The following is a 15,685-nucleotide window of genomic DNA, read 5'->3' as shown; positions in this document are numbered from 1 at the left end:
CAAATGTTCTACTGTTGGGACATAATAATCATGTCTGATGCCACAAATGTCATCTTTTGCTCAAAATGAGGCAAATCCCATGAGGAGAATTAGCATCTCCTAGTGTCCGTCCATAACATCAGTCACCACAAAACAGTGACAGACAGGTAAAACAATACTACAGAGTCACTAAATTATTCAGAGCTGTGAATGTGTGTTTTAGCAACTCAAGTGGTCTGGCCCAGGTGCACTGCATCCCTTATCATGTAACAGGCCTACTGGCCAGATAAATGATGGACCAAATAAGTGCTAAACAGTCTTGAACCTTTTCACTGAGTAAAATCAGAGGGCCATATTAATCACTTACTTTGCCTTGCACTATAAACAAGCATTCATCTTGGATGCTAGCAGATCCCACACCACATATCTAATGTTAATTGCATCTTTGAAAACTTAATAACGTTGCTGTTCATGACATGCCTTATGCTGCTAGTCAATGTATTACATGATTCAAGAAACTACACAGATTGTCTTCTCTTCCTTTCAAGAAAAAGACAATCCTGCATCCTATAGGTGTCTGAAGGGAAAAGGAAGTACCTAGAACTAATATAGAACAGCGCTTCCAAGGACAAAGAAAAGGCAGGTGAAGATGGGGAAAAACAAATGCACCATAGCAAGCCACACACACCACCCACAGCAAAATCACATAGGAAGAGCCAGTGGACCCACCACACGTCAGATCATCACCTTTCAAAAGGAAAATGGCAAATAGGAGGCCAAAAATATCTGCACAGCAGATTCACATGAGAAGAGTCTCTGGCTGAAGCCAATGCATTCTCCTCCATCCTTGGAGACAGGCGATTTGAAAGCATGCACAGAAAATGCCCACTATCGTTCAACTGCCCACCAAAGACATGCAAAATCTGACTCCAAGGGGTTGTACTCAAAGAACAGTGTGTCACGGATTGTAATCCCATTGTTTTATGGAACCACAATGCTGAAATGGGGACCGAGGGGCAGGTTGTACCAGCTGAAATGCCCATGTGTTGGGGGGAAAAAAACATGATATTGACTGTGGCAACTGTAAAGTTTCTACCAAACTGTGCAAAATCAATCATCTTTACTCCACTTTATCACTTCCGGGGCCTCCTTAATAGATTAAACAGGGTCAATATCATAAATCTAATGAAAGCATTTCCAGGTTTGGGCCTTATAACTTTGGTAATATTCTTGAAGTAAAGTTAATGGAGAAGTGTGAAAACAAGCCTATTAAAGGGACAGAAACACTATGTGTAAGATGATCCATGGTAGAAAAGATACCAGCACGAGGGACCACCCTTCTGATGGGATATGAAATTAACCAATCAAAAAGAGAACTATATCAACTAGCCACGAAATGAGATTGAAGAAAAAATAAGATTATGTAGACTACCTCAGCCTCTAACCTTTACCAGGCCTTATTCCAAGTTTAATCCCCAGCTCAGTTATGATGGATAGGGGGAGAAGGTACTAGTTAAGGTAAAATTCACTAATACATGCCGCATGAAAGATGTAATGCATTATAGCAGCACAAAGAGACACAATTCTGTCCGCCTTGGGCAATGAAGAAGCACCTTTGGTCAATACATATAGTAGAATCCCATAGGATGTATCTCTGAATAGCTGGCCTGTTGAAAATGTGTTCTGCATATTTATTCTCCCTAGGTTATTTTCTGACTGCCCATTTTTGGACGTATACTGTGAGTGAGTCTAACCAACTAGGTCTCACAAAAGGTAAATCTGGGGAAATAGACTGTGTGGTAACTGCCAATGTCTGCTTTTTTTAAGATAAGGCTGCTGCTGTTTAAAAAGGGTGAGAGGTTCTTGGAAGGTTATACGGGAACATGTAAGCACACACATGTGGATGTGTGTGTGGGTTGAGCGAGTGAGACTACAGTCTAGCTCAGTCCAGTGTCTGTGCACAGGCAGCCGCTGGCCGAAGGGTCCCTTCAAAGATTAGTGGTGACCTTGTGTAGACCTTATAATATGAGTCAGCATTCATAGTGTACATCTGTAGTGCTGACTGGAAGGCTGTGTGCTGACTGCATTATATCTTTTAAGCGAAGTCTGTGCCTCCACACAGTTTCACCATAGTTGGACATTGATATACCAATCTGCAATTAATTCCAGGGTAAACTGGTACAGTTAATGCAGATCCACAATAATGTTGTGCTACCTGCCCCTCCTATTGTACCTGGGGAATTGTTGTGTTGATAACAGGTTCTGCAGCAGGACTGGAAAGCACTCCCCTGAAACCAAAGCAGAATTTAGAGGCTAGGAGGCCTGAAGAAACTAATCCCTGTGGCTACACCTCACCACCAGGAGCAAAACAACACCTTTCCTGACACAATCAGCAGTTAGAGAATATTGCATCTGAAAGCTCAGTTCCTTGGGTGTTGGGTAAACAACTATCCTGGGGAGCCCCATCTCCCAAAGGCAGTAGGAGCCATGGAGAAGTGCCACTGTACTCCAAGGATGGCAGTGTGCCACCCTGCTCCTTGTGCCAGTGTCTGGGGTAAAGGGGAGCACACCGCCAACATCTCCCCCACCTGCACTGACCACAAGCAGGTAGTGCAAAATATTTCCAGCTCCACACACACAACGGTGCACAGCAGGAGCTGGTACGACTGTGATGGAGATGTTCCATACGTGGTTACAGCACCAGGCACAAGCGGTGTGCCCCATATGTGGGCAGAGGAATCTGACAGTAAAAATAAAAAGTGTGGTGCACAGCTGCTTGATGGAAAATGTGTCTCAAGGTCACAAATATAAACAAAGCGGCAAATGTGTTCATAAAATATCTATCCCTATGGCCAATTGCACTTTTGCACAAAGGCTCTTGACTACAGCTACCCCTGTGGGTGGGTCTTGAAACTGCAGTGTAAAAATAGGAGGACTCATGTCCACATGTTGTTGAATTTGATATCCATTATTGAATTTCTTCATGAACAGTGGGCTATAATACATATAGTGAATGTCATTGAGACATGGTACCATCAGAGGATGGTATTAATATGATTTGCAATAAGTCAAAATGCTGTATTGATATTTACAATTGTGGTGACACCCTGACAAAGCCAATAGGCCTGCTATTTTATTATGGCACCCCATGATATTGTGTCTACGCATATGAGCAGTATTATTGTAATTTGTGACTATTGCTTGATTGGGTGCCAAATGATTGGTGGGTGTCACCAAAGGTTTTTCTTACTGCCTATTTGTAAATATTTGTAAATTGTGTAGGATTTAGGAGGGTGTACATAATATAGTATTTTTCCTTTCTATAAGATAAAGCATTAACTGGACAATGATTTATTAAATGTTGGGGAAAACCCATGAGTTTGGGGTACTAGCCCACACACATCCCCTGAGTAAGCCTCAGACTGCTCTATTTCACTACCCAGAGAAAGTCAAGTATTGCAGTGGGGAGCTTGGTTCCAAATAAATAGAAAGTTTCAAACTTCTTCATTTTGAAAGACTCGCATTGTTTGCAACTAATAATGCAACTTTTTACCAGACCTAATAAAAGGCACTCTGATAAGTAAAACAACTCAGCATTAAATGAATCGAAATGGCTCACCACAATACTATTTTGATTTGGTTTCCTTTTAAAAACATATGTGTACTTCAGGGAAACCTCAGCTCATGGATGGATTTTCAGCCTATCAGGTTCTAGCAATTAAAAGCAAGAAAAGAAAGAGTGTGGGGGTTTAATGACATGGGTCACAATTTCCCTGCTGTCTAATGGTACCTTAAAACTGGACCTGCAAATGAATCAATAGCTAAACGCACCTGAAACTGACATATTTGCTGGAGTCATTTACAAGGTCTACGATCCTCTATGGAAAATAATGAGATGGTCTAGCCATGTCTAAGATTGAGGCAGCTGTTTTGGCCTCCAGAGAAACATAACAATAGGGATAAGCATGCAGTGCCATCCTGTGGTGACTTCAGTCCTGGGCCCAGGCACAGATTGGCTGATAAGGACCTACCGGAGAAGGAAAATGTCGGGGCTTCCAGAACCGCCTATACAGTGGAGCAAAAGCACGAAAAGAGAGGATGAATACATCAAGTTGTCTCCGAAATGGCCATACTGGTTTCGTAGGACATTCAGTAGGAGTTATAATAGCAGTCTTGTTTGCTGTGCTTTAGTTTACATTTAAACATGGCACATTGTTTACAACATCAGGGTTCATCAAAGGTTTGATAGCGATCACGAGCTGCTTGCCATACAATTGCTGCAACCCATACCCAAGTGATCTGAGCACAAATTGACCTCCTGGTGACTTTCAACAAGCTAACTGTAAAATAAAGCCAACAATCAATCAGATGGCACCCTGAAAACTATAGCACCAAAGTACCTTTTATTGACCACCTGAAGGAGAATCAATTTAAAGATATATAACAGGTAGATCAAGGGCAGAGAAATACAGTACAGTATTTCAAAGAGCACCTTATGCTGACCTCAAGATATTTGATTGTGGTTACAAATCCAACACAAGTCAATACTAGCTTAGGTAAATTCAGCTGGTTCGATGGTTAATGTCGACTGCAAAAGAAAAATCTAACAAGGTTTCTAAAAGTGTAGCACAAGCCCCCTTTGGGGTGCAAGCTCTGAAGCACTATAGGAAGGAGTACAAAGAGTTGAGAAAGTAAAAAAAGAATGAGGCCTGGCTCAAGGTCTGGGAGGACCTAAAAAAAAACGCTTCACCCAGTGATTCTGGGAATTGGTCTCCTGTGTTACTAAGGGTGCCATTCAATATTCCACACTGCAGTGGGATGTTTTTTGAATGGAGACACTTTGAAGCGTTGTACAGTAGCAATGAGAAGGAAGACCCTAGGCCAAACCAGTCCTGGCAAACTAAAGTGAAAAGAGAAAACGTGGACATGCTAGAATGTTACCCCACCAGGCAGGAAAAAACATGGAAATGATTTGGAGTCTTGAGTATGGCGTTCAGGCTTAGAAAAATGGCTGAAACCATTCATAATATATAAACAAATAAGGCTTCAAGCACAATTCTATCGAATCAGGGTGCAAATGTAGGTATTGGTTTTATGCACAGTTTACAACAAAGTCTCTAGCAGCAGGTAAGTGCCCCATCCTGGAAGTAGTCATCGCTATATGCAAAAAGGGAAATTGACTTATGTCAAACTGTCACCCAATCTCACTTCTAGATGGAGCAATTACTCTCACTGGGTCAACTACGGACTTGCATGGAAATAAACAACATATTATGTGGAACCCAAGCAGGATTCAAGAAACTCCTAAGTACCATTGATCAGTTCACAAAGCTTTACCTAATATGCACAAAGTACACCAAAGGCGAGACAGCCATCTTGCATTTGACTTCCATGAACTTCAAATTCGCCCGTGACTCAGTAGATTTGAACCTCTTACGGCGAGCATTTAAAAGGGCTGAACATTCCAAACAACCCCTTCAAGCCTTGCCACAACTACATCAACAGACAACAGGCTAGGTCAGATGTGGCAGAGATGGGGAAATGCCCTGAAGATATCATAAACACTGGCAACCAACAAGGATAAATCTTGGCCTTACTGTTATTTAACCTACACATAACAAAGACTACCACTTATCTTGGGGAATAGAAAGCAGACACCCTGTAGCTGGGAGGTGAATATTTCTTTTCACCTATGCCACTGTACTTCTCTTTGTAATAGAGCTGTCAAAACATGGTGCATTAAAGTGCTTTGAAACCTATTGCCCCAAAGAAACATACAATGAATCCAACAAAAATAATGTATCATTACGAACCAAAACACCCCTCTAAAGCAACCCTTCACTGCAACGGAAAATCGTTTGGCAAAGTATCAACGTTTGATTATCTAAGCGACATTTTTATACCAATTTAACAAGGACGCAGAAAAATCCACATGTTACAATGAAGAATTATGCGGCAGCATGAACAAAATTGAAAAAGACTGAATTATAGCAGTCTTTGAGGATCAGAAGATGAAAACTGCATCACATGGAGCCTGTTCTAAAGTGCATAACATACAGAAAAAGCTTTCTTAGAAAGGTTCTCCTTATGGGACTGGGCAGTTTGCTAAAATCCCCAAGACTAGAACTCGTACCCAGTCCTGCTATGATCATGTAGACATCAGGCATCACCCATAAACCTCTCAAGGATCTGAGTATAGCTTGTAACAAAATACAATGTCCTAAAGTTATCATCGAAAGGAGCAATGATGAACTTAATACAACATAGAACTTTTCATGTAATCATAAATAAAACGAGAAGAGAAGCAGAACCCAAAGTTATTGGTGCAATATGTTTAAATAATTAATAGTTTTTAAGCAGCAGCTTTGGAAGTGTCCCTAGTGTAATGTGCAGTAACAGATCAAAAGGCGGTGCAAAATATTTTACACAGAAAGGAGAGAAGGAGCAGCGAAAATACTTAATAGTATAAGGAATGTTCATAAAATAAATAATAATTTGTCAATATTCCATAGTTTTATATGTAATGATCCAAATCTTTCCCAGTCGGTATAATGTCAAAGGCATTTCGACGGTACATGCTTCAACAGGTCATCAGGACGAGATAGTAAGAGAACATCAAAAAGAGGAAAGGAAGCTGCAAAGTCACTACTTTGGAATTCATTTGAAAAGGGGGCGTGGCATGTAAGTGGCAGCGACTCACTGGTAGCCCGATTGGAAATAATAAAAACTGCATCGAGTGAACCCAAATTCAGAAGGGCTGCTGGACCTGGAAGCACGCTCCTTTTTCAAATCAGTTCGCCAGAATTGACTTTGCAGCTACCTTTCTTCTTTTTCATGTTCTCCCATTTTTATTAAGCACATCTAATAATGTTCAGAAGTGCGTATGAGACAAAAGCATAAAACACTAAATTCTCTTCAATACTGTGGTGTGCTGATCAGTTCAAAAGGGGACCAGTGGTAATGATGTCCACGTAATTCCTTCCTTGGGGAATCACAGCTTTTCTTTGCATTTTTTAAATGTTCTATTGTAGCCTTTCCCTTTGGCTGTTTTCTGATGTATTATCTATGGATGAATGTGAGTTCTCTTTCCACAAATCCTTTAGTGCTTTGTAGTTTTTCAAGATTTTATTAAATCATTTCTCAACACTATTGTTGTTAGAAGCATAGATGAAACACGTAGTGTAACTTCCGGTTCTTGAAATGCATGTCGTACTAAACATTCTTTGGGTTGTGTATGGCTTGTGTCTCCATGTATGCATGTTACTCTTGCTCTTCAATTAAATGTAGGTCTCTGCTCAGCACTGTTTAGTGGGAACAGCATTTTTCCGGAGCCATTGTGCCTGTCAATTATGTGGACCTAACACTTGTAGGGATTTTGTCCACTCTTAGACTTGTAGGTTCACATCTATTAAATATTTTTGGCTGTGGATACTCCATCCCTAAGAAACTCGGCCTATAGAGACCAAGCCTCTTTCCCCACTGTCTTTGACCTCTATTAGATCCACATCTTTGTTTCTAGAAAAATATGCATTCACACATCTACTTTGAAGCCGAGTCCCCTTTCTTTGTTTAAATATGTATAGCTTGAATAGTATTACACCCATGCGTCTTCTCCACATACACAGTCTGTGACAACACTGAACTGGTTTACACTCAGCTTTGACAGTGGAACGACTCTTCCACAACAACCACATGGAAATGTGACCTGTATATTGTGATAAATAAGTATTATTTACTCCAGCGGTTCTGCATTTGTGGGCATTGCACTAATGGGGAGATGGGGTGTTGCATTCGGGGAAAATTGGATAAGTTCACGTATAACTTTCCTTTGAATAAGGGTATAGCTCCATGGTCAGTTGTGCTTGCATCTTTCTGATTTGTTTGTTGGTCTATGGAGCATGATTTTGTGTGTCTGTTCCTCAGCTTTAAATTCCCATCAATATTCAGTTGTTCATATTCATATCACCCCACTTTTGGGGCCATATTTGTTTCCTTTAATACCCCCAATATCTGTGACAAATATGTCTGTAGAAAAGAAAGGAAGGTTTGTTATGATAGGTCGTTCTGTAGCCATCATCATCTCCGAATTTATTGGGTAAGTATTTTTCAGACTGTTTTTTTTCAACAAGTCTCCTCACCTCCTTTAATATGTCTCTTCAAGACTGAATGGGAAACCCAACTAATGTGTTATAACAACCTCCTATGGACTACTTGTGATGGGCACATCAAGGTTTCATGTCTAACACTAGACCTCTGTGGCAAATCCAGCCTTTGCATTTGCTGTCACTATCCATTCATTACACATTCTTCTGAATGCTATTCTGGGACTTTGACATGTGGTAAGTAGAATTGGGCTACAGGACTGAGTGTCTCCATGATGTAGTCATTTAATAGTTGGGCAGCTACAGTGTCCATCATAAGCCTGCACTGAATTTGATAATACGTAGTCAGCATGAAGCAGGGCTTTTGGTTTCTGCAGTTTTGTATATAGAGGTATCTGAACGAACATGGACAGATATAAGAAGAACCCATTGAAATACTGGTAATGGTGGAACGTTGGTGGTGAATCTTTTTGTGTTAGAATAACTTAGTTGCCCTCTAATTTTGAACTACACCACCCAGAGTTTCCCTGGTGGCGATTCTGTTATCACTTGTATGGTCACTCTCAACCCATACCAGTTAAGGGGGCTTTATTCAGCTGTTCTCTGTATATAGCTTCTTTATCACGATTATTCATCTACTGGTGGGTAGTACACGCTTCCTGTGTGTGGGGGTGGAGTGTGCATGGACACTTGTGTATTTAGTAGTCTGAATGTATTTAAGTATCGCTGATTGGCTGTATCGTAATGAACATCGTGGGTCTCTGCATGCATTCTATAAAATCCTGCCATATTGGCTTTTTCATTACTTAGCAAAGTGATCATAGTTTTACAGTGACGTGGAAAAATGCACTGAATGAGTCGTTTACCTAACTTTAGCTTGTGCATAGTTTGCATAACGTTTTACATAATGGTGTGATTAAAAAAAAAAAAAAAAAAAAAATCCTATGAAAAACGTCAACTACTGTAGCTTGTTAAAGTGTTGTAAGCCAAGTTGCCGTGCCAAAAATGTATGTACCAAATAACGGTTTCTTCGACCGTGAGTGGTGTTGAGCCGGCCTTATATTTTACAGGTGAAGGCTAATTAAAAAAAATAACAGGATGCTTAATTTCAGAGACCTTATTCGGGATAGGTCATTGAGAGCTAGAGAAAAGGGTGTGTGGACTAGGGAGGGAGTTTGTACCCCATTTTTCACCTGGGAACACGTGGTCCATAAATACGCCTCGAGCGAGAAAGGGGTTCTTGAAAGAATCTGTGATGTAATCGTCCAAGAACAAATTTGCCAGCATGACCATGGCTGAGACCTGAATACTGTTAGTATAAATATTCGTATGACTGTCTTTTCTCATTTTCATGCCTTGGGCATTCCATTCTCACAAAAAAAAACCTTAAATTTTACTTTCTTTTAATTGCAATCTACTTTCAATTGACAAACGGTTAACACTAATTGGTTCCCATTTACAATACCCACGACCGTGACATTTCAAGTATGCCTTCTAGATTTGCTGTGTATGGAGTGGTCTAATGATTTCCATTTAAATGGGTTTTATTGCAGAATGAACTAGAGAACTTTCCATTGAACACAATTCAGCTTTGCCAAGCTGTGATGAATGCATGCAGCTTCAACTCCATTCTTGCATTAGTGTGTAAAGAGCAATCACAGAGCAAACCTGATCTTCATCTCTTTCAGTGTGATGAGGTTAAGGTAAGATAAATATTTAAAGTATTATTTTTTAGTATTGAGGCACTGCTTTAATGTAATTGTTTTCATTTTGATGATGATTTATAAATATTCCCTTTTCTACCATGATTACCGCCACTCATTAAAGTTTCTCCCTTAGCTGATCTGTGTCATTTCCTTAATGGACCATAAGAACTTTGTGAATTCAATATACCCAACTGACCATCTTTGAAACCCACCCAATAAATAGTACAACACCTTGTCTGTGGCCACAACCTCAGTCTGTGAACCTGAGTAACTAGTTACTTTTGCATGTTACGTAAAACCCATCGAAGACCTGCTTTATTTCTGTCCAACCTCTGTTGATCAACTGGTTATCACAGAATCATGACTGCAGTGCCCATGGAATTCCAGGCATGATCCCATTCTGGTTATAAAAGAGAGAGAGAGAGAGATCAAATCTACCTCTACACGAGTCTGACACCTTTACAGAACCTATTAAATCAAAGCCTTGAAATACTTTGAGGTGCTTATCAACCCACTGATGGAGGCTATCCCTTGAATGTTTTGCATGATATAAAAGGCGGATATTTTCAAAAAAATGTTAGCCTGAAAATTTGCAAGAGGTATCTGCTGGACACTTGTGATATATTCAAAAGTGTATGGCTCTTTTGATGTGAAATTACTCTTTTAAGGGACAACAGGAAACACTCATCTAGTTATGAAGAAATAAACCACAAGTTCCAGAAAGATGCTGTCTCAAAACACTTGGTAACTGAAACAAAAAGAGGTGGCCAGTTGATGTAACTCATGTAACTGAGACTTTCTCTAAGTAGGCGTGGGAATTTGATTCTGCATTATGGATGACGGAAACCATTAGAGAATGTAAAAATGCTTTATTTTGTTGTATTGGGGGTTTGCTGACCTAAGTCGTCAGATACCATATTGTTTCCTCTTAGTACTGAGTACTGGTGGGCGGATATAACAAAAAGGCAAAGGGATAAATGAGAAAGTGCTAGTGCCAAGAAATAGCTTTTCAATATTAGATGCAGAGTTAGTTGTTCTATGTGAACACATAGGCTGAAAAAACATATATTGCAAAAATGTAGACCTCAAAATACAGACTTCTAAACTCTCATCCTTTAATAAATCCCTTTTTACCGAATCCCTTTTTACAGAATAAATCCTTTTGTGTTTAACTGCTAAATGCAGCCAACCTCCTCATTTAGGGCTTGGTTATTTACTATTCTAGCATCGGACATAGTGTATTTGAGAGCATATGGTCGAAGTGGGTGTTAGGTGCAAACTGAAATGTTATAGAGGATATTTGTCTAAGGTCGATATTTTGGCAGTTTGATTTTCAGTCTATTCCTCGGAATCTGTTTTTGCAAAATATATATTTGCAATCTATATTTTCACAATCTACATTGTTCCCATTCAATTCATAAGATTATTTGTCTGGTTACTTTGAAATATAATTTTTTCCTTAAAAGACGAGTTATATTATACCAAGAAATGCCCTTGACCTTTGGCACATAATTTAAAGGACAAATGTTGTTATTGTACCACTTTGTTTATTTGCCAAGTGTCAATAGAAAAAAAGAAAGCCTAACATTCAAAGAGAATCAGTGAGCAAAACGGACCTGACTGCCATTTATATTAAATTCCCCATTTAAACTGTTACGTATAGTCCTTTCATTGTGTGTTTTGAGTCTTCTATTCATGGATTCCTTGTAACTTAGACAATCATGTTTTAATTACCTCTGATATGGCTCCTAAAGAGAAATGCGTTGTAAACCATAAATAGGCGACATTATCCAGCTGTTCACAAAATAAAAGAAATAACAGTGAATGAACACCATTATCACAGTTACCACCCTTAACCAACCTGCTCCTCCTCAAATCCAAAAATCCTACCTTTATCCCCTTCGCTGCCAGGCCTTTCCCCCCTCCTGTGCCAAGCCTTTTTTGGCTATTTGGGGCAGTTCATGCTTAGGCCCTCATAACTATTTGTTCAGATAAGCTACCCACGCCAGATTTGTGTCTTTTTTTCCAACATCCTAGGGATTCTAGAGGTACCCAGACTTTGTGGGTTCCCCTGAAGGAGACCAAGAAATTAGCCAAAATACAGTGAAAGTTTTATTTTTTTTTAAATGGGGAAAAAAGACCTGCAGAAGGCAGCTTGTGGTTTTTTCCCTGAAAACGGCACCAACAAAGGGTTTGTGGTGGCAAGATCACCATCTTCCCAGCTTTCAGGAACAGGCAGACATGAATTGGAAAACTAAATTTTTCAATACAATTTTGACATTTTACTGGGACATACACCATTTTGACTATTTTTTGTGCTTTCAGCCCCCTTCCAGTTAGTGACCAAAATGGGTGAGAAACCAATGCTGGATCCCAGAAAGCTAAACATTTCTAAAAAGTAGACAAAATTCTGAATTCAGCAAGGGGTCATTTGTGTAGATCCTACAAGTGTTTCCGACAGAAAATAACAGCTGAAATAAAAAAATATTTAAATTGAGGTGAAAAAAAACAGCCATTTTTCGCCACGTTTTACTCTAACTTTTTCCTGCGATGTCAGATTTTTGAAAGCAATATACTGTTACGCCAGCTGGACTCTTCTGGTTGCGGGGATATATAGGGCTTGTAGGTTCATCAAGATCTCTAGGTACCCAGAGCCAATAAATGAGCTGCACCTTGCAATAGGTTTTTATTCTATACCGGGTATACAGCAATTCATTTGCTGAAATATAAAGAGTGAAAAATAGGCATCAAGAAAACCTTTGTATTTCCAAAATGGCCACAAGATAAGGTGTTGAGAAGCAGTGGTTATTTGCACATCTCTGAATTCCGGGATGACCATACTAGCATGTGAATTACAGGGCATTTCTCAAATAGATGTCTTTTTTACACACTGCCTTACATTTGGAAGGAAAAAATGTAGAGAAAGACAAGGGGCAATAACACTTGTTTTGCTATTCTGTGTTCCTCCAAGTCTCCCAATAAAAATGGTACCTCACTTGTGTGGTTAGGCCTAGTGCCCATGAAAGGAAATGGGCCAAAACACAACGTGGACACATCACATTTTTTCACAGAAAACGGCGGTGTTTTTTTTACAAAGTGCCTACCTGTGGATGTTGGCCTCTAGCTCAGCCGGCACCTGGGGAAACCTAGCAAACCAGTGCTGTTTTGAAAACTAGACACCTAGGGGAATCCAAGATGGGGTGACTTGTGGGGCTCTGACCAGGTTCTGTTACCCAGAATCCTTTGCAAACCTCAAAATGTGACCAAAAAAACACTTTTTCCTCTCATTTCGGTGACAGAAAGTTCTGGAAGCTGAGAGGAGCCACAAATGTCCTTCCACCCAGCATTCCCCCAAGTCTCCCGATAATAATGGTACCTCACTTGTGTGGGTAGGCCTAGCGCCCACAAAAGGAAATGGCCCAGAACACAACATGGACACATCACATTTTTTTACAGAAAACAGAGGTGTTTTTTGCAAAGTGCCTACCTGTGGATTTTGGCCTCTAGCTCAGCCGGCCCCAGGGGGGAAGAAATGGCCTAAAATAAATTTGCCCCTCCGACCCCCCCGGGGAGCGACCCTTGCCTATGGGGTCGCTCCCCCTGCGTGACATTGGCGCAAAAAAAAAGATCCCCGGTGCCTAGTGGTTTCTGCCCCCCTTGGGGGCAGATTGACCTAAAATCAGCCGATCTGCCCCCAAAGCGGGCAGAACTGGCCTAAATACAATTTGCCCCTCCAGCGAAAAGCCCTTAAAAAAAAATGCCCCCCCCTGGGAGCGACCCTTGCCCAAGGGGTCGCTCCCTCATGCCAATTTCATTTAAAAAATAAATCCATGGTCTCTAGTGGGTGTTTTAAAAGCCGGATTGCTTTACAGTCCGGCTTTTGAAATGCACAGAGAGACTTCAAAGGGAAGGAAATACTTTTCCTTCCCTTTGAAGCCTCTCCTGGCCTCCTCCACGTGATCGGAAGAGCTTCCAGCGCGAAGGAGAAGGCCTCTGTGACAATCATCGTGCGATTGCGTGCTGACGTCACAGGTGGGTGTGGGGGGGTCAGGGGTGGAAGGGGAAGGTCTTCCCCTTCCATCCCTGGCTTGGGGGGGTGGGGGAACCCCACAGAGGGAGCGCTAGCGCTCCCTCTGGGCTCTGTGCCCAGGACCATAATGGTTACGTCCTGGGCACACGAGCACTGTGCCTCAGGATGTAACCATTACGTCCTGGGCACAGAAGGGGTTATATCTCATTCCACATTATATTCCTAAATAAACTAAGAGAATCCTATGCTATCCACTGACTACAATTCGGGTTTAACTGGTTCTAAAGTCCCATAAACCTCTTCTATTTTTTGCATTAGATCATTCAATCTATGTATCATTTTCTCAAAGAGACTATAGAATAGATATCTTGTAGCCAAGTGTCATGTGAAGGGTCTGTGAATCATCCATAATAGTAATATACCTAATTTGAGTACTGCTCTTGAGGTGGAAAACCACCCATTATGCTGATGTGCAATTTCTAGAATCTGTCATCTAGCAATAACGTTTGACTTGTTAGCGACCCCTTCAGTACTAAAGAATCGTTCATGGAGGTCCATGTTTCTGACCAGGTATTGTTGAAGTTTGACATTCCCATACTAAATGTACAATGTTGCTATCAGCACTGCATACATCCCCAGAAGACTGCTGATGAACAGATTCTTGTGGAATTCCGCTTCATGGGTGAATATTGCCATCTGTGTAATACCTTGAAGTAACTTTATTCTAGGTTCACATAGATAAGTGTCATGGGTAACCAGAAATACCTCCCAATCCTCATCAGTATATTCATAATTAAGAAGGCAACCTGGGGTGGGGAAGGCAGGGTTTTATCTTCACTGTAAAACTGTGAAATAGTTTGCTGCTGCATCTAAACTCTAAAAACTGCCTAATTCTTTTTAGGATATCCCTTAAATCTTGGCTTTTTACAAACCCTTAGCTCCAACATTGGTTTGGCAATTTGCTGCAGGTCTAGTCCAGTTGATTGTAGTCTAGTTCATCGCTATTTCTTTAGCACTAAGGCGCCTATGGGCATTTGCATGCTTTACAAATATCATAAATTTATTCATTCAAGTTGTCATCTGTCGGATCACCAGTATTTAAGGTCTTTGCTCGATGGCTGAGAGAAATTGTGATCTATATACAGTTGCTAGTGTTTCAGACTTAAATATTGGTGTAAATCAATGGTGGGTGTACCTAAGACTGTTTTTGAGCAAGTGAGTTTATAGATAATTCCAGAAAGGGGTTGATGATAAGTTACCTTACTTCATTCAGAAAATGTTTTCAGGCACTCAACCAGGTTTAGGTGATAAAATGCAAGTATGCTTTATATCCCAGTGTGAACATGCTATTTCATTTCCATTAAGACATAAACTCCCATTGTAACATATTGGTGTCTTTTCATGTATTCTGCTTTTAGCCCCCAGTTTCTTACATCCTACGCACCATGCATATACTAGGATTCTCATTGTTATTGTTCATTTCCTTCCTGTATGGAGAGTAGTAGTTTCGATCAGTGGCATAGCTTCATGGTCACTTGATCTATTAATCGGTTTGTATTGTCTCATACAATATTCTCTAACCCCTTAATTACTGGTATGTCTAGTTATTTCAACCTGTGTTTTTCCATCTACATGGTATTTTGTCCAGAGATGCTGCAGTTGTTCTTTTCAGGTCTAGGGCTTCATATGTGTCCCTGTTTATGCGTTAGCCCTGGGAATTGTGAACATGGTACCATTTGATGCATGAGTACCTGATGGACGTTGCTAGGTGTGACAGAGTTACCAATATATCTTCAGTATAAAACAGCATTTTATGCTCCCCACAACAGTGTTAACCCATGTATTTGTACATCTTTGCAGCGAATTGC

At 40.5% G+C, this 15,685-nt stretch overlaps 1 protein-coding gene across 9 annotated transcripts in view; it reads left to right on the top strand.

Moving 5' to 3' along the window:
• Window positions 1-15,685, top strand: part of EPS8 (EGFR pathway substrate 8, signaling adaptor) — a 790,402-nt gene that overhangs the window by 509,705 nt on the left and 265,012 nt on the right. For all 9 annotated transcript variants that reach the window (XM_069228470.1, XM_069228468.1, XM_069228462.1 and 6 more), the window contains one exon: window positions 9,635-9,784. In XM_069228470.1, the coding sequence (XP_069084571.1) occupies window positions 9,635-9,784 (150 nt within the window). The remainder of the gene's footprint in view (window positions 1-9,634; window positions 9,785-15,685) is intronic.

This window comes from Pleurodeles waltl, chromosome 4_1 (assembly GCF_031143425.1).
Source record: "Pleurodeles waltl isolate 20211129_DDA chromosome 4_1, aPleWal1.hap1.20221129, whole genome shotgun sequence".
Lineage (NCBI taxonomy): Eukaryota > Metazoa > Chordata > Amphibia > Caudata > Salamandridae > Pleurodeles > Pleurodeles waltl.
Note: the sequence above shows the minus strand (reverse complement) of the source record. Positions and strands in the feature narration are given on the sequence as shown.